We start from the raw sequence: 19989 nt of genomic DNA, 5'->3' as shown, positions 1-19989 counted from the left end.
ACGTCAGAACTTCCCCGGGCTGCCTCTAGAGGAGGAGGGAAAGGCATGAGGCAGCAGTGGCGGGAGCAGCAGCAGCAGCAGGGAGTGCCATTTTCTGTTTTGCCTCAAGCGGCAAAACGTCTTAAGTTGGCCCTGGTGGCCCTGGATCAATAATCACCTTCACCGCACATGACTATCAACTGTCAAGGGGGAGATCAGCTTGGCTCCATCCATTGGCCAGTGAAGGAGCAACTGCAGGGAGCCTGCTTCTGCTCTCGGTGTCAGAAAGAACACCCAGCGCTAGCTCCTTGGTGCTCTACGACTGGAGAGAAGAAGGAAGGCTCTTGCTGTCCTCACCCATCCGCCAAGGGACCCGGGGCTATTAGGAAGCTGCTCCTTCTGCTTCCCAGGGATATCATCTTCATGAGGGGGAGACCTGCTCGGTTCCATCCATTGCCCAGTGCAGAAGCAGCTGCAAAAAGCTTGCTTTGCCACTCCCAACTCTGAAAAAGAACACACTATAAGATCTTTTAAATCTATGAAATAGTGCTCAAAGTTGGCTTTCCACCCTCCTCCCTCCCAATCCCCTTTCCTTTTTGTGTTGCGTCCTTCAGATTGTAAGTCTTTGGGCAGGGGATGGTCTCATTTTTAAAAATTGTTATAAACCTCTCTCGGAGTTTATCAAATAAATAATAAAGAAGTGTTTAGTGAGCTGACCCCCTGCCTGCAGTGCAGTTAATGCACATGGCTGGGGAGTTACAAGATGTGCAGGCCTACCCACATTCTGCAAGTCACTTTTTTTTAAAAAGCATTTGTGAGGTCAGGACCAAATTTAGTACAAAAAGGCATACAGGCGGCATCCCTTGTGAAAGGCACCCCTGTTAAGATTGGGGCTGTGTGAGCAACATGCAGCTGAGTAGCGTTGGGTTTTTTAAGCACAGAGAGCCTGCAGCCAAAGATCCAAACAGCGGCAACAAATACATTCTTCTCTTGTGTTGGAGAATAAACTCAGGGGCGAGGGCCTACTGTGAAATCAGCCTGATGGGGCCATCTTTAAAGAGTTACGGAAGAGGTAACTTCTTTCTATAATTCACCGACTTCAAAAGTATGTTTGACATTATTGTCGGGAAAATTATGTTAACCATGGATTACTGTTACAATCAAAGTATGTAGTGAGAAGTCAAGAGGCTTAGTAGTAAATTTTCAAAGCGGAGCGCGGGGATTTAGCCGTTTGACTCCCATTAGCGTCAGGAGGGCTCGCACAGCTAAACCCTCGCACGCCGCTTTGAAAACTGACCTCTCCGCATTGATGGAAAACCCCCTCCCCAAACGCTCTCCAACCACCACCATCTTTTTTAAGAAGTTCCAGATGACCAAGCGAGAGCAGCAAAAAAGAACCATTTCAGCATGTTATTGTTGTTTGTAGGCATCTGAAAGTTATTTTAATTCCCCCCCCTCCTGCCCTCAGAACTACTCCCAGGGTTTGAGAGCCACACAGGGGACAGACCAGTGTTTACTACCGAGATACAACGAACATGGACACACCCAGAGCCACAAAGGGATGTAAAGATCGCAGCAAATTTCTCACATCTGCATAAACAGTCCCAAGTTGATGACTACATCTTGGTTGGGTCTGTTTATGAAACGGCTGCACAGAGCAAGGGGGGGCAGCGTTTTCTGAGCCCCCAGAGAGGCTCCACCTGTCCGAGATAGTTCGGCTCGATGGAAGAACGGAAGCCTGCCCTGTTTCTACTCATTTTGCTCTGTCATACGCTCGGCAAAAGGAATTATTTGTACTTCCTTTCACCACTTAACCTCTCTGTCTTCAGGAAAAGGGCAACACAGTCAGGTCTTAAGGAGAGGGAGGGGGAACCCTCCTTTTTGTTTCCCCATGGGCCGTGGACGCTGACGTTTCCACTTACAAACGCCTTTCAAGTAAACGAGAGGTAATGCAGGCTGGCTCGCGAAAGGTTGTGTTAAGACACGGAAGTGCTTATCGCAATGACCTTACCACTTAATATGAGGAGTCTTGGGCAGCGACATGGGGCCAGGTTTCCGCTCCTTGAAATCACCGTACATTCGGTTTCACAGAAAGTGTTTGGGGCGGGGAAATGATTGATTGAGACAACCGCTTTTGATTTCACCAGAGTGAAACACAGGGACTTGCACTTATACTGAGTCGAACTATCAATCCACCTAGCTCAGTACTGTCTGCACTGACTGGCAGCAGCTCTCCAGCATTTCTGGAAAGGGGCTCTCTCCCTGCCGTACCAGGAGGTGCTGGGGGTTGACCCTGGGGTCTTCTGCAGGCTGTGTACCTTCTGTAGCTGGCCATGGAAGTGAGCTTTGCAACTACAAGTTATTTGTCAGGTGAAGGTTTCCAACGGGGCTGAGCCAAAGCAACTTCCTCCATTTCGCGCCAGCTTTCCTGAGCACCAAAAACTGCTTCCCTTTCCCGAATACATATTTGGATCACTCTGGTGCTGTTCTCCTTCCTTCCTGGCCACGGAGCCCTGTTAGCTCTGGGGACTCCATGCCAATGTCATTCCCATTGCCAAGTCTAAAGCAACAACGTCAATAGGATCTAAGGTTAGGTGTGGTTAAAAGAAGCAGTGATGAACTCAACAGTTTCAGTAGCTCCTTCAACTGCAGCAAATGCGCTCATACTGAAGGCAAACGCTGATATCAGAGGACATTTGGCGCAACACTAGTTCTGAGCAAAAACTGAAAATCGAAGAGTCTACATCAGGGGATAACCAGTGTGGTGCCCTCCAGGTGTCATTGTACTACATCTCCCATCATCCCTGACTGTTGGCCATGCTGACTGGGCATGATGGGAATCGGAGTCCAACAATATCCAATGCTGGCTATTGCTGTGCTGCATGCCTAGGTGAATGGTAATCTGAAGAATATAAGTTGTGAGCACTCAGAATGGTGTCAAAGTTTAAGTCACCAGTGGGTCCCCAACATTTTCCCCAGGAGAACTGCCACATAGGTGGACGCAGGTTTGAGACGCCCTGAAACTCGTGGTCAGGAAGACTTCGCCCTTGGAGAGCCAGCTTTCCATTCCATCTCGTAACTGCAACGTGTTCCTGAAAATCTGGTACAATCTCGTCAAAGGGACACAAGTCAAAGGTGCCAATGTTCACTGACTCACCAGTTCAGGTCACCACATATTTCCAAGTGTGAAATTAGAGCAACCGACTCTGGGTTGTATCCAGTGCGAGTCCTGCTTAGAGTAGCCCCAGTGAAAATAATGGACAAGACTGACTTGGGTCCATTAATTTCAGTGTGTCTACTCTTAACTCCTCTGCTTCTAAGTTTGTGTTGAGCAAATAAACCCTATAGTTTTGTAAGGATTCTAAGGTCTTCATATGCAGGAGAACTAAAATCTAGTCCAGAAAGTAACAAGTCAGGCTTTCAATTAGCTCATGTTGACTGCTATGTCATCTTGACAACGATGATGCCTGGCTTAATTACTGTATCTAAACCAAGTCTAATTCTGGGAAGCAAAAGCAAAACTCACTAGAGGTAACATTTCATAGCAAGCTTTAAAAAAATGACATCGAAAGGAAGAACCGAGACAATATGAATATTTAGCTTTCTCCTTGGACAAGGCAATGCATATTACATCGTTCTGTTGTTTACCAGAAGTTACAAAATGTTGAAATGTGGATAAAGCACCATCAGTTTCTTACTGTAAAAGCACAGCTACTATTTAGACCAGAAGAGGCAGGCGGTGGGATTGGTTCAAATAGGGATAGTCTTCAAGTAACGCCATAGAAATTCAGGGCAAAACTGAACATTGCCACCAGTACACCATGTGTTTCTCCATACTTCTTCCACAATACCGCGGGGCTTAAACTTCAAGCAGGTCTAGCCAATGTGCTGCCCTTCATATGCAAAATGTATGGAGATGTGTGCTCTCTTTTGTCCTTTTCTGGCAATGTGCAAGCAGCCACCTTAGCTGGGATTAACATTGACTGGCCATTCATAACCTAGAGAGCCTAAGTCCCCTGGTTTGCTGAGAGATCAGAGGACAGGTGGCGCAAGGGAAAAAGAGCTCCCCCCCCCTTACCTCTTCCTCAGTGCAAAGGTGGATATGGTTACCTGAAATATACCTTGCTCACCATGGCAGAATATTCTTCACAACACATAGCTGTGAGAGAATGCCGGTTGTCAGATATGGGCCGCTCTCAGTTCACATTGGGCAAAATGAGGTTCAATACAAGAAGCTGGGATGGCTCAGTTGGGAGAGCATGAGACACTTAATCTCAGGCTCGAACCCCATGTTGGGCAAAAGATTCCTGCATTGCAGGGGGTCGGACTAGATGATCCTTGTGGTCCCTTCCAACTCTGCAATTCTATTATAATAGGCTTGACCAACACTCCCATGTTAACTCACTGAACCTTAGAACCGTAGTTCTTTAATCTGTGGCTTCCAGGTGTTGCTTGACTACAACTCCCATCATGCCCAGCCAGCTTAGCCAATGGATGATGGAAGTTATAAACAACCAGCATCTAAGGGTCCAAGTTGAAGAGCACCACCCTGGACTATGTCCCACCCTTCAAATCATCATGTTTCATGGTAGACAAGTCAACGTGGAAAGAGATCCTTGTAGAAAGCTTGAACCCAACCATGTTGTGGCATGTGGTGTCACATCTTAACACAACAAAAAGGCTCCCACCCAGCACACACGTTTCAAGATCAATTGCTCACTGCAATACCTCCCAGCAGAGATTTAATAGTGAAGATATGTCGTGTAAGCTTACCAGCAAACCCTACAGCAAAAGTCAGGGGGTGATGGGGGTTAGTTTTTTGTTTGTTTGTTTTAACAAAATCTATATTTATATCATTACATTTCCTACGGTCGAGGGCAGCTGTAATTAATGGATTTCTCTCCTTCCTTTAATGCACTCATTTGTCAATTCAAAAAACACACAGCGGCCAATCAATTTTGATGTATTTAGTAAGCAATTTGTCAAAGAATGTTGCAGACCAGTTAATATATTAATTCTTGCCATCAGCCTCCTCCTAATTTCTGTAGGCCTTTTTCCATAAATTTTATATATCTGACCAAGAAGAATGCCCGTAAACAGAAGGTGCCCTTTCCATATGACACGATTATGGGAAATGAAGTGGGGTGGGGGAAGAACCCAACGCATGATCTAAAGTTTGTTGCTCTTTTACTTGTATAATGGGGTTAGGGGAAGTAAGTTACTGTGTGCCTGGGTGCACTTTAAGGTGCCAGTATGGTCGGAAAAACCCATTAACTGTGGAAAAAAGAATCTGTGGCCCTCCAGAAAATGTTGGACTCCCTTCAGTCCCAGTTAGCACGGCCAATGGTCAAGGGTGATGGGAGTTGGAGTCCAACAACATCTGATACAGGGTTGAAGAACACTGTTGTTGGACTCCAACTCCCATCAGCCTGTCAGCACAGGCAATGGTCAAGGATGGTGAGAGCTGGAGTCCAACATTATCAGGAGGACCACAGGTTCCACATTCACATCCTTCACCCACTATACCAGGGGTAGTCAACATGGCTGGACTCCAAATCCCATCAGCCCAAGATGCTGATGAACTCCAACTCCCATCAGCCCAAGTTCAATGGTCAAGGATGATGGGACTTGCAGTCTAACAGTGTCTGAAGCATACCATGTTCACTATCCCTGCACTACACTGCACTGGATATAAGGTTGTTGCTTTAGATCAGGGATAGAGCACATACTTGGTATACAAAAGGATCCTGGAAAGCTGCTGCCGGTCAGTGCACACAATACTGAGTTAGATGGAGAAAAGGTCTGACAAAGTATAAGGCAACTTCTGATGTTCCTAGAATAGCCTTGAGCAGAAGTGTGTGTGTGTGTGTGTGTGTGTGTGTGTGTGTGTTAAAAAAACTACTCTTTATTATCCCCGGTAGGTTACAATATGAGAATTCTGGCTTCAAGTTTCTGCAGCAGATGTCACCAATCATTCCCCCGCCCCGAAATCACACAGGTCTGTGAGCCTGATTACAAGCCCACTTCACCCCACCCTCCAGAACCACTTTTGGACACTTGCTCCATCCAGACAACACTGTCCTTGTTCCAGCTGTCCGATGCTGCTGTTGCAATTTATTTATTTTAAACTCTAAATAAATAAATAAAACCACTCACTAGTATCAGTGTAAAGGTCACACGTAGCTAAATTCAAGCAGCGTGTGTGCAGGTTAAAATAAAATGTACAAATACATTCTCCCTCTCGAGGAGCTGAGACCTTCCCCTGGCTGCCCATGAATTGTCCAGAAAAGATTAAAGCGATGGGAGAGGAGGCTTTGGCATCAAGCTGTATATTTATAAACCTTTCGCCTCCCCCGCTGCCCCAAAAGTATACCCTGTGCGACCAGACTATCAGACGGTTCATTGTTGCGTCTGTCGGCTGATCGAGGGGTACCTTCTGTTAGCAAAGCACACAGAGTATTTCTTCAATGACCTCGGGGGGCAAAGGTCACTTATTATAAATGGATAATGAGACCTAATGCAGTGTTCCGAGCTCCGGACAAAGAAAGGGCTTATCCGTAGCCCCTTGCGGCTCGGACCATTCAAGCTTTTATTCCTCTCCTCCCCCCAACACACCCGCCTCCCTGCTCCACCGCCGCACACTTAATGGAGCCAAACAATTGGCAGAAATGCTATACAGAGGGTCTGAAACCAAGAGAAAACGGCCTGCATTCTGAGCTCTGATAGACAGATACAAATCGCGACCCTGAAATGGCGCCAGAATCCCTTTTACCGCTCACATGGCAGACAGCCGCGGCCATTCACCCCCCAACTTCCCATTTAGCCATTTGCTGGCAATTAAACATACTGACGGAAGCGATAGCGCATCAAACCGCAGGCCGCCACGGCTAATGTGAGACCATTACATTTGCTCCTGCAGGTAAGCAGAGCATTTGTGTCTTAACAGATATTTCCCTAAGGGGGGAAGAGTAGAAGCAATCTCAGGTAGGGTTCCTGCTCTTGGCTTCTGCCATCTTCTTGTATTTAATGGGATCTAATAGCCCAGGAAGTTCATAATGTGGCATAACTGATTCCTATGGCCATATATCAAGGGTGTGTTTTCCACGTGGGGTTTTCATTGCTTCTTTTCAAGAGCAAAACTGAAGGATTACTACGGTTTTATTTTATTTTTTTACATTCAGGGCTATTTTGGAACAACAGTGTTCTAAAATCGGAGCGCAGACTTCTGTGCCAAGCACCACCCGACACGGTGTCTGAGGCGATTGCATTGCAGAACTAAGATGAGACAAGGGGATTCAGAATCGTGTAAGGGTAGAGTTTGAAGGGATCTCAAGGGTCATCTAGTTCAACCCCCTGCAATGCAAGGATCTCAACTAAAGCATCCAGATGGCCATTTAATCTCTGCACAAAAACCTCCAATGGAGAGGAGAGTCCACAACAGGCATAGGCAAACTTGGCCCTCCAGTTGTTTGGGGACTACAACTCCCATCATCCCTAGCTAACAGGACCAGTGGTCAGGGATGATGGGAGTTGTAGTCCTAAAACATATGGAGGGCCGAGTTTGCCTATGCCTGGCCCACAACCTCCCAACTCCATCCCACTGTCAAACAGCTCTTACTGTCAAATAGTTCTTCCTGATGTTTAGCTGTAATTTTGAGCGGAGCTCCATAATATGCATTGGAACCCCTACAAGCCACAGATCAAGAGCCTCATGCTCTACCGACTGAGCTATCCCTGTTTGAAGGATTACCGAGACAGCCTGTGTGCATTGCTTTGCACATTCGAAAAGAACGACTACGAATGCTGAATATTATTACTATTAAACAACTTTGGCCCTGATGGAGTTTCCTTGGAAGACTCAAAAGAAAGCTGGTTAGGAACTAAGGAATTATTTTGGTTCGAAAGATGGAAAGCATTAGGCAAAATAAGCACAGCCACAGGCAGCAATTTAGCAAAGCCTTGTTTCGGCACATCGATCCCGCTATGAGATGGTGGGGTTTGGTCACCTTTCTTTGGGAGGTTCCCATCCCTCATGAAAGGCGCCATTCATGGAGGTCCGTTGTGGGAACATACATTCTTTTGACAAATGACTACTGTGTGGTGGGGCAGCGGCAGGGAAGGGGAAGGAAAATAAACGATCGAGGAAGGAGTTGAAAATGGCACACATGAAGCCAGTGCGGGTGTTGCCTCTTTGCTCAAATGCAGCCACTGCTGGGCATCCAGGCAGGGTCTTGACAAAACAGGGGTGTCAATCAAGACGACAAGAAAGTTCTGACTCGGAATTGCAAGCCGGTCCTTTGAAACTGGTGGTGGATGTTTTACGCCAACCCTAACAGCTGACTCTAAAAGTCTTAGGTGCCAGAACTCACCATGAAATTGTTACAGTAAGTTGCCAGGCAACTCAGGGCAGCCCTGCACAGATTCTGGTTTGACAATAGCTGCGTTCACCACCTGTGGAGGTGCTAAAGGCTATGGCAAGTTCTCTCCCAAGCTGGTTTGGGGGCCACCCCTGGTTCTGGTGCAGGTCAAATAAATGCGGCCCCATCTCCCTTGTTCTCTTAGATTCAGGCAGACGGCCAGGGCAGCTTGGAAGCTTGGGCAATTGCATGTGTGTGCAATGGTAGAGGCCTTGCTGGAAAGCTTAAAGCCTGCTGCCGCTACACGAGAGACGGATTGAAAAAAAGGAAATACAATTTGGGCCCCATAGCTTGACCAGTTGGGGCTAGGACTGGCTAGGAGCTAGGTGGAGCCGTAGATCTAAAAAAAAAAAAAAAAGTAGACTTGCACACACTGGCCAGCTTCTGTTTTGACTTGAAATATTTGTTTTGGGCTTCTCAGAAATATGTAAAGGCAAGAGACCGGGGGGAGGGGCGGTGGCCCACAATGGCGCCCACCTGAGAGGTGCCAGAACTGTGCTCCACTGCCCTCTGAGTGAAAAAAGCATTGCTTCTACAAGAGGCAGCACAGAGACTAAGAAGCAGGAGAAAGCTACTCAGAGTAGACTCACTGAAATTAATGAACCTAACTTAGTCTGAGTAGGACTATATATTGCATCTATGCATATTTTATGCAAAACTTCACTGCTCTTTTCCCACCTTAAAGGGTGAGAGGATGTTTACAATTCCTAGGAACATGGCCAAGCTGCATCCTTCTGGCCTTTGGTCTTTTCTTCTCCTACACAGAAACATTTCGGCTTCTTTATGATGATTGTTTTCCTTCTCCCTTTAAGAGCAAGATTAATTTACAAGCCTAGCCCTCCTCCCCATAGCAACCTGCGCCAGATAGGGCCAAGACGTCTACCCGATACCATAGAATATTACGACGGGAGGCTTGCCATCAACCAAGCCGATTGGATTAAGCGCTTCCACTTTGCTGCCTGGGATGTAGAGATATTAAATTAGAGTCTCCACTTTTTCAGTTTTCACGCACAAATTAGCGTCTGAGAGAGCAAGATGAAATTTGCACATCTCAAGCCAAGAGTTCCCAAGAGAGTGAAAGAACACACAACAACATGAAAACTCAGTCATCTGAAGGGCTGGATGGGGTTTTAAAAGGGGACTTCATTGGCAAAATGGTTAAGGTTGACAGTAAACAGAAAGGCACTATTAAAAGTGTGCAAAAATAGGCTGTGGCTTTGCCGTAAACTGCTGCTAAAATGTCTAGGCAATCAGCTTGCAAGGTCTCAGCAGTCTGAGTTCTAGTTCCTAGAGGGAGCATGTCTTCCCATATGACCACCAGGGCCCTTGGAAGGTTAAGATCAGCAACAAGCAAAATACAGTAACATAACTCAGTGCATCCATTCGCATTCCATACTGTCTCAAGCAAATTGTAGCCTTTTCTAAACCTCCTTGAGATCTAGAACCTGTGGAACTAGCTAACTCAATGTGGAGGCTCCCTTTTCTTACCGGAATTGATCCAAGTCTTCAATTACTTCTCTATGTTTTTTTCTGTGTTCTTTTTGTGGGGGGACGGGGACTACAGACTATTGAGCCTCTTTATCTTAAAAAAATAAAAAGTGCTCAAAATGTTGTTGCTATTGTTATAGAATTGGAAGTCAGAAATTCTTGCTGCTCCACCAGAGATCTACCAGTGGATAGGTATGTAAGAAGATCCCTGCAGCTGTATCACTCCAAGCACCGAGCAAGTCCTGTCTATATATAAAATCATATGTCAAAGGGCAGGGTAAAGAGGCATATTTTCAGCATATGGCGGAAAATGCAGACTGATGGTGCTAGGTCCACCTTTGTGGGGAGGGAACTCAACCAGTTAGGGGCTGGCTCAGAGAAAGCCCCTTCCTGGTTCCCATTCTTTGCCCTTCTGACGGCCCCCGCTGCTGATCTCGGCACCCGAGAGGTGACCCGAGCTATATAAACACAGGATCCCCTGATCCCAGGCTTACAATCTGAACAGACACGACACAAAAGGAAAATGGACAGGGAGGAAGGAGGAAATAAGCAAACTCAGGTACAAACTCCTAGTCGTAGGTTTTTCTAGTGATCTGCTAGGGTGCAAAAAGAGTTCGGGGAGAGGCAGAGCCAAAAGTTGCACCAACGAAATGGCCCTGCTCTCCTCTCCTCTGCTGCTGCTGCCAGGTAGCAATTGGTGCAGGGTGGGACAAGCACTATTTCACACATAGTCATTGTAAATGGGGTCTAACCTTCTCCCCCTGAAAGAATACAGAATAATCAACCCCTTTAATGTAGGATGAGTGGGGAATTCCAAGCCTTGGAGATGAAGGTGACCCATCAGACCTCTGTGTCTGGCCCTCAGGAATTTCCCCTACCACCCCTCAAAAACCCTGCTAAAGACACTCCTCGCATGCTTTTGCCTAGCCAGAAGGTGTCCTTAAACTGTGACTGCTGCCTCTTGCTTGCCTGGATGAGGGATGGAGAGGTGTGTTGTGGTGTAGAAGCCTCTTACTATTGCGTTGATGGAATGCACCCTACTATATAAAGATAGAGCGCAAAATATGGTCTGAAGCTCAACATCAAAAAAAGAAGATCATGGCCACTGGGCCCATCACCTCCTGGCAAACAGAAGGGGAAGAAATGGAGGCAGTGAGAGATTTTACTTTCTTGGGCTCCATGATCACTGCAGATGGTGACACCAGTCACAAAATTAAAAGACGCCTGCTTCTTGGGAGGAAAGCAATGACAAACCTAGACAGCATCTTAAAAAGCAGAGACATCACCTTGCCAACAAAGTTCCGTATGGTTAAAGCTATGGTTTCCCCAGTAGTGATGTATGGAAGTGACAGCTGGACCATAAAGAAGGCTGATCGCCGAAGAATTGATGCTTTTGAATTATGGTGTTGGAGGAAACTCTTGAGAGTCCCATGGACTGCAAGAAGATCAAGCCTCTCCATTCTTAAGGAAATCAGCCCTGAGTGCTCGCTGGAAGGACAGATCGTGAAGCTGAGGTTCCAATACTTTGGCCTCCTCATGAGAAGAGAAGACTCCCTGAAAAAGACCCTGATGTTGGGAAAGATGGAGGGCACAAGGAGAAGGGGACGACAGAGGACGAGATGGTTGGACAGTGTTCTCGAAGCTACCAGTATGAGTTTGACCAAACTGTGGGAGGCAGTGGAAGACAGGAGTGCCTGGCGTGCTCTGGTCCATGGGGTCACGAAGAGTTGGACACGACTAAACAACAACATATAAAGATAAGTAGCACATCTGTTGCACCACCCACTTCTCTCTCTGGCCCCTTCCTCCCTGGGCACCCCAACACCTAGAATGTCACCCATAAGGAAATGCAGGTCCTGGGGTGAGAAAGGTTTCCCCATTTCTGTTGTCTAAGACTACGTGCGAGTATGAAGTGACACCAGTGAGGGAATAAGCATGCATATAATTTGAATCCTTTGTGGGGGTGTAGAACACCCTGAAAGTGCCGCAAGGGTTATTGACGCCAGAGAGAGGAGCTGTTGCAACTACAAAGGTTTCAGTTCCCAAGGATTTGTTTCTCCTTTCCCAAACAAAGAGCCACACGGTCAGCTTCCAGAGGGGAGAGTTTTCCAAGTTACTTACAGCCAACGAGCAGATACTGGTAGCACTGCACGGAATCTGCGGCCAGGAGCAGCGGATGATTCAAGTTAAAGGGCGGCTGCAGTTCAGTCCACTGGGGAGTTCTGCGGAAGCAACACGAAAGAGTATTAATATTTAAGCTGGAAGAAAAATCAGCATCTGTGTCATCGCATCCGATTATTTATGCAAGAGAGTGCAGTGTTTATAATTATTTAAAGTCGTTTCGTACAAGCACGGAATATTCCACACACACACACACACACACACACACACACACAAACACACACAGATGGGAAAGGGGTGAGGAGTGGCCCAACCTGAAGGGAAGTTGTGAAAACACACATGCTTCATACATTACTCTTTCTGACACAGAGATCAATTTAGGAACAGGGGGAGCTGACTTCCACCAGGTCAGATTATTTGTCTATCAAACGTCAGTATGAAACTGGCTTGGGGGCTCACAGCAAACAGGCAGCAGGTGATGGGAAAGAACTCTTGCCACCTGAAACCCAAGGGGACTACTGAGCTATGGAACTAGGGATAGCTGAACCTGTCCATTTCAATTTTTCTGTTTCTCATTCCCCCCCCCCCTTAACTGCATTTGTCCGCACTTTCACATTAGTTCTGTGAATTTCTTTTTAAAAGAAACAAGTCCTCATGATCTGAGTGTGGATTTCTCCTACTACACACATCTTTATATGCAATTTTGCATAATATACAAATTTGCAATTTTCCTTGTGTAATCTGTTTTTGTATGCTATTTTCAGTAATGTATGTGTTTATATACAAACTTTGCCTTGAGTACACTGGTTCTCAGGCGGTGGGTCAGGACCCAGCAGTGGGCTGCAGCCTGATCCAAGGTGGGTCGCAACAGGAGCAAGTATGGTGAAAGATTCAGAAAGGGGTCCTAAATGTGTTTTTGGGTTGAAAGTCCCAGGTGTGAAAAGTTTGAAGACACCTGCTCTAGTATATGCATTTTTGGTACACATTATTTGGCTGGAGAACAGCACAGCAAAATATGGAGAAGTGTGGATTTCTAAGTATGGCAAGCGTTTCAGTTTGCATGTTGTTTCGAAAAGTGGAGAGATGCTGCTAGTTTGAGGAGACAACCCCTGTCTAGATGAACCAGTGGTCTAGTTAAGTGTGGGGAAGAAATCCAATTCGGTCCATGTTTACAGAAAAACCCATCAATTTTGCACTTTCTGAAACAATATGCAAACACAGCCATCCTTCAAAATTCACACTCCTCTGAATTTTGTAGTTCAGTTCTTCACTCTCATACTCACATACTCTAGGGCTAAGTGTGCATAAAGATGCATATATCTGTGAAAAGAACATGCAAAAAATGCATTATGTTATGGAATCTTGTTTTGCAAAAATGGACACAATGGGCAAAATTGCATAGAGAAATGTGGACATTAGAAGAAACTCAAACTAAAATGCTGATGAATTAAGACTTTTTAAACGAAATGCTTACTTGGATAAATGTGTGACATGAAGTCACTGAATTAACATATTTTTCTACTTTCCCCTTCACTGGCCGCCACAGAAACCCAGCAAGGGTTTTTTAAAAGCATGTTTCTGGGGGATGTGGGTTTGCCACTTTTGTGCAACTTCTCATAACTCATTGCTTAGGCCTGACCTGATCCTAACCCAGGGCATTGATATATCATATGACACTGCAAGAACTAAGGATCTGTGAAAAAGAAGTTGTGCAAAGTTACAGAATATTGATCCGGCTAGAATTCACAATGCCATTACAAGTTGCTTGTTTTGACAATAATGGCCCTGGGAAAGAAAGAAAGAAAGACAGTGTTGTCATTTTAATCAGGGCTGGCCTCTCTTCAATTGCTTGGCAAATCATGTATTGATTAGTCTAAGCCAGGAATAAGGCAGCACTGAAGAAGATTGGAGCCTACCAAACAGGGGAAAAAGAAAAGAAAATCAATCGAAAAATATTTTAAAATGTCAAAAGCACTGACAATATTTTCTCAGCAATCCTCCTTTGGTTTTATTCGGTAAGTCATGGCTAATTTCTTTAAATAGCCTTCAGAACACACCCGCTTGGAAGACCTGCATAAGACAATTGGTCTAGTCGCTTGCTGCAGGCTGCGGAGGGCTGAGTTGGCAGCCCCTGGGCTTGATCAGGCCCACGGGACCTTTCTGTGGGGCCAATCTGTCTGCCTCCTTCCACTCTATTTTCCCAGTTAGGCTGGAACAGAGCAGAAGATGTCATCGCTTTGCACAGATTTCAGGTGAACTTGATGCAGAACAATTGACTATCGTTATTATAGTTAAGCTCAGAGTACACACCAACGTGAGTAGACTCCAGATCCCCATACAGAATCAAAGAATTGCAGAGTTGAAACAGACCACGAGGATCATCTAGTCCCGTGGTTCCCAACGTGGGGCACACACCCCGCAGGGGGGCAATTTGATTTTTTTGGAGGGGGGGGCAATTTGAGAATGAGTTAGACCAAGTTAATGGCCTTTTAGGCTTCCTCCACATGAATAGTTCACTTTTTGGATAATAAGACTTATATGTCACTGGGGTGTGTGTGTATCAGGATTTTAGAGATGCTTAGGTGGGGCATTGCCAAAGAAAAGGTTGTGTATGTTGTAATTGGGAACATAAAAACATAAGAAGTTGCCTTATACTGAGTCAGACCATTGGGTCTGTCTAGTTCAGTAGACAATTTATCCTGACTGCAGTTTTTTTTCTCTTGTGGCATGTGTGTTGCATCAAAAGGGAATTCCCACATACATTTTGCTCTGACACCTCCACCTATGATTAAAACTGTGGAACGCCCTGGAACTGGATCCCCTGGAGGCTGGAAGTTCCGAATCGGACCCGAGAAGAAGAACCTCTAACCGCAAGCACAAAATGAAGCAAGAGCAGAAGTTAGGAAAGGGAAGACTACCTAACGAGTGTCCAGCTGGCCCTTGGACAAGTCAGCATTTCCAGTGGGGTGTCGTCGCTTATCTTTGGGGCAGTGCTGAGGGGCCGCGGTTCCAGCACATGCTCCACCAAAGTACCGTAGCAGCTGATGATGTAGAGAGACTCCACGACAAACTGTTTGGACTGATCTGTTAGGGAAGAAGAAGATTGAAAAGACATTGGGGTTTCTTTTATTCATTAGCAAATGCTATGCAACCACCTTCATCCTTTAATGTAGTGGAGGGTGGTCCGTGTGGACGAAAGCTCCACCAATCTCAGCCTGCCCTCGCTCAAGCCCCACCTGTCTGCCTTCCCACATCTATTAAGTGTTTTGCATACTTAATAGCAACAGAAGTAACCAGATTATAATATCGTGGCTATGATTTGATACAAGATACAGTGCAGGAGGTGAGAAACAACAAATTCATAGAAAAGGGGGTGGGAAGTCAACAAAAATAAGAGAAAAGATGAAATTGTGTTTTGACTCCTTATGTTCAAAATGTTGAAACTTAATAAAATATAATTGAAAAAAATATTTTGTATTTTTCTGTTGTGAACCACCCTGTGATCTTTGGGTGAAAGGTGGTATACTACTACTACTAATATGTATAGGATTGCACTCAGTGATCCAGCTCATGTTAATATTGCCTCTCCCTTTCCCACCACCCTTTTTGTCTCGACACCCTGCAAGACTCTGACTGCAAGACTCTCAGGGCAGGGATCTGACATTTATTTATTTATTACTTTTGCTGAGGATATTTTGCAAAGATAAATAAATGCTGAAATAAATGCTGCAAAGACTAGACTGTGAACAGTTTGCATTATCTGCTTTGTAAAATTTTCCCAAAAAAGACAAGCACAAAGTTCAAAGTGTGCAAGCCTTGGGCTCCTTACAAGATTCTTTTGGACCCAGGAATTCCCACGGTGAAGGGCCATGGGAGAACATCTCAGTGGGAGAACATCTCTTCTGCATGCAGAAGGTCCCAAGGTCAACCCAGCAGTGCTGGGAATATCTCCTTGCCTGAAACCCTGCAGAGCCACTGCCAGTCAGAGCAGATAATCTTGAGCTATATGGATCAAAGGCAGCTTCCAATGGATTCCAGATATTTTCCTTCCCTTGCTTGCACATCGTTGTGAGTGCTGCTTTGCTTTTCCTTCCTTCTGCCACCATGATTGGCACTTCTCCTCTAGAGCCAGAATTATGGCAGCATCCACAAGCATTGCTGAGAAAGGACCATAGCTCAGTGGCAAAGCACTTCAAAAGCTGCCTTATACTGAGTCCACCCAGCTCATCATTGTTTGCACTGACTGGCAGCAGCTCTATGGAGCTTTGGATAGGGGAAGCTCCCCAGTTGTGTTGCCAGTGACTCAACCTGGGATTCTTTTTGCATGCAATGCAGATTCTCAACCAATGTGCCAGGGCCCTTCCCTGAGTTAGTGTGACATAGTGGTGCTCCAGATGCTGTTGAGCTCCAACTCCCATCAGCCTCAGCCAGTGATGATGGGAGACATCGTCCAGCCACATCTGGAAGACCAAAGGTTCTCCATCTATGTGTTAGAATGTGGGACTCAGAGTGAAGGGGTTCAAGCCCCACACACTGTGTGGGGCCTTAGGCCAGTCACTCTTTCTCTGACCTAGCCTAGCCTACCTCAGAGTGATTGGGAGAATAGAAAGGCAGAACACCCAAATTAGGAACATAAGGAGCTTATATGGCGTCAAATGACTGGTCTACTTCAGGGTTTCCCAAACTTGGATCTCCAGCTATTTTTGAACTACTGTTCCCATCATCCTTGACCACTGGTCCTGCTAGCTAGGGATGATGGGAGCTGTAGTCCAAAACTAGCTGGAGACCCAAGTTTGGGAAACCCTGGTCTACTTCCTTCAGTACTGTCCACACTGATTGGCCCACAAGGAATCTTTCCCAGCCCTAGCAGGAGATGCCAGGGATTAAACCTTGGACCTTCTGCAAGCAGAACAGATGCTCTACTTTCTCTATGGAATGAAGCTGCTTCACATGCAGAACATCCCAGCTCAACCCCCGGAACAACCAAACTAAAAGTATCAGGTAGTGAATAATGGGACTTCCTTCTGGGTGCCTGAGCACCTGCACTGCTACTTCCAGTTGGAGAAGACAACACTAGGCTGGATGGACCAATAGATCAAGCCAATATGAATCAGCTTTGCATTATATAGTACATATTTGTTTATGCATTGTTTTCTGAGCTCACAAACCTTTCTCCCTTTTAAGACCTGGATTGCTTGCAAACCACGACCTCGACGACCCGAAGACAGCAGCCACACAGAATTCTCCTCCCACTGATTTGCTGGGTGAAATTTGTGGAGCTGGCTTGCTTTTGCTATGGAAAATAGAAGGTGGGAGGGAAGGGGGAAGAAAAAAGATCAAAGTCTAATTATTATCAAGCAGTCCACCGGCATGAGTTTTGCTTGAGAGGCAATACAAAGCTATAGGGGACCTGCTTTCTCAGAACTATGGAGAATCAATAAATCCTACAGACAGAACAGTGGCTGTTCAGCATTTCAGAAATGCAAAATTAACACGAACCTTTCATAAAGCAGAAATAGCTTGCTTATTTGATTGACTGCTTGCTCAGTGGGTATGGCAGAGATCGGCGACTAACGGCCTTGAGGCTATCTCTTCTCCTTCCCACCCCAGCCCTGGCAGATGAGCTAGAGGCGGTGGCAGCAAGGAGAAATCGGCAGCTTTGATCTTAGCACTTGCTAAGAATTAGCACCTGACAAAATTAGCTCCCCAAATAATGATATGGGCCAGGTTTGGGAAGAAGGGTAGAAAGGCACTGTGTTCTGAAGGCTCTTCCCCATGTGACAGTTCCACTGCCATGTCTAAAAGCCACACCAAGATTTGGGGGTGGGGGGAGAATATGAATGAAGCATGTGGATTCAAACAATTGCTTTCCCCCCATTTCACTGAAGGATGACTTTGGGGATTCTGCATTACTGCTAATCCAGTAGGTTGTCCAGGGAGGTTCTTAAGAATCTAGTCCAAACTTCAGAGGGATTTGGGCTCAGGCTCGTAATGGGATCAGATACTTCTGAATTGGGGAAATTTGCTTCCAAATGCCCAGCTTCCAGACTTTGGTATCTTTCTTGCCTGCAGGTGATTCCAATCCCCCAACCTACATACCCAACAGCAAACATCAACTTTTATAGTAAGAGAGCACAAGCCAAGGTGGAGAAACATGCAGAGGTTACAAGGAATGGAGACAAAATCCACAACAGCAAGTGAGAAGCAAGCATGCCACAGACAATGACACCTAGAAGCGCTCCCTGGTGCCAGGGCAGCAGAAGGCATATGCCATATCCTTGCCTGTTCATATTTTAAAATAAAAATAAAACCCTCCTTTGTCTGTCTTGTCCGGGGAACTGAAAATTTGCCATCTGGACTCTTAGTTTGGTGCTAGAGTTGGAAGACTATTCTGTTTGGTCTGCATTTTGATGTGAAACTGATCTAATGGCGCAACTCCTGTGGCTAATACGTGGATAATGGAATTATCTTTTGGGTTTCGTCCTGCTCTGAATTTTGCAATTCAGCTCTCTGCCCCAAAAATGAAGTGCCAAAATGTGTTTTTAAACAATGTAGTTTTTAAAAGGATAAAGTATGTTTGAGAAGGGTTACGTCCAATGTAGCACTAAGTTAAAGACGCTTAGCAGTAAACTGTTTTCCGCTGGTAAAATGTTCTATGCCAGTAGAACGTTGTGACACAAGAGAATGCATGAGCAGGTTGCTGGGAACTTGGCTGCAGAATATATTGTGCAATCTGTTGCTTGAAACTAGTGAAACTACTGCCTTGGATTCTTCTCTTGTTGTTTAACATTAAAACTCACCCATCTGCTAGTGCAATAACCCCTGCAGTAGCAGACAGAATGTTGGATACTGCGTACACTGTGTGTACGAGATAAAATACGTAATGAAATAGGTATTTTGTTGTAGCAGCATATTGCCAGGAACAGGAGAACAGCAGAACATATCTCCCTTAAGGCTTGGTACATCAGCAACTAGCAACTAGCCTTGGTTGATCTAGGAGAGAAGGAAGGTATGGCGGGGGGTTTCCCCCAAAAAAACTTATAATAAATGTATGGTGATTTAGTATCCTGCTGTTCTATTTGTTAATAAAAGTAATTCAACTGAAAGACACCCACCCTGCCTTCTCTCTCTTTGGTACAAAGTTCTGCTCTCCTCTGATGTCTCAGCAGCACTACAGATACCCTAAGCTTTTTTTGTTTGTTTGTTTCTTCTGCTATTGTGAAGAATGATACTGTTGTTATAAATTGACCTTTCTGTTATTTGAAAATGACAAATGCATGGAATACATATTCAAGTGCACATTTGAATTTGAATCTTCATATATTGGCATTTCTAAAAGGATTTTTTTAAAAAAAAAACACCAGATTAATATGGAAACAGGCAGAACAGATGTATGGGTGGGGACGACGACATGGAAAACTGTAACAGACTGATCCCTCCATCCCCATGATGCATAAGCTGAAGGCAACGTTGAAGTGTTCAGCTGAGCGATAGCTGTTTCCTTTAAAAGTGTTGCTAATGGGAGGTTGTTACTATGTGGTGTCGGAAAAGGTGTTGAGAACTGGGGGAAAGAACACCACGATTGGGATGAAAGTATTATGGATGGAAGCAGCTGGAACCAAGTCCCTGGCTCACTAAACAAGAGGTGGTGTGGAGTGCTCCTTGAATGACTGAAAGTAATATAATTGCACCAAGCTGAGAAACTGTGCATTTTGACATGTATCATGCAGGAGAATTTCACACCATGAACTGGCCAGTGCTCACATAATAGGAGAGGGGAGAGGAATCGTTTTAAGCCTGAGGATCGCATTTCTTCTTGGGGAACCTTCTAGGGAGCACATGGTAGGAGTGTGTAGGGCTGGAGGGAAACGTGAGCAGAGAACTAAAGGGAAGTTTTGTGTTTGTACAACAGGCTAGTACACACACACACACACACACACACACACACTATCCTCCACCCCCAAGCTGGTAAAACAGCTTTATT

General features: G+C 45.5%; 1 protein-coding gene across 4 annotated transcripts in view; it reads right to left on the bottom strand.

Annotated features, from left to right (window-relative positions):
- Nucleotides 1–19989, bottom strand: part of BCAS3 (BCAS3 microtubule associated cell migration factor) — a 454578-nt gene that overhangs the window by 234068 nt on the left and 200521 nt on the right. For all 4 annotated transcript variants that reach the window (XM_081890294.1, XM_081890296.1, XM_081890293.1 and 1 more), the window contains 3 exons: nt 17174–17298; nt 14924–15089; nt 12006–12106 (listed from right to left, as the gene is read on the bottom strand). In XM_081890294.1, coding sequence (XP_081746420.1) covers nt 12006–12106; nt 14924–15089; nt 17174–17298 — 392 coding nt within the window. The remainder of the gene's footprint in view (nt 1–12005; nt 12107–14923; nt 15090–17173; nt 17299–19989) is intronic.

Source organism: Podarcis melisellensis, assembly GCF_964234715.1.
Source record: "Podarcis melisellensis genome assembly, chromosome: 15".
NCBI classification, from domain to species: Eukaryota; Metazoa; Chordata; class Lepidosauria; order Squamata; family Lacertidae; genus Podarcis; species Podarcis melisellensis.
This window is presented reverse-complemented; position numbering and strand designations above follow the sequence as displayed.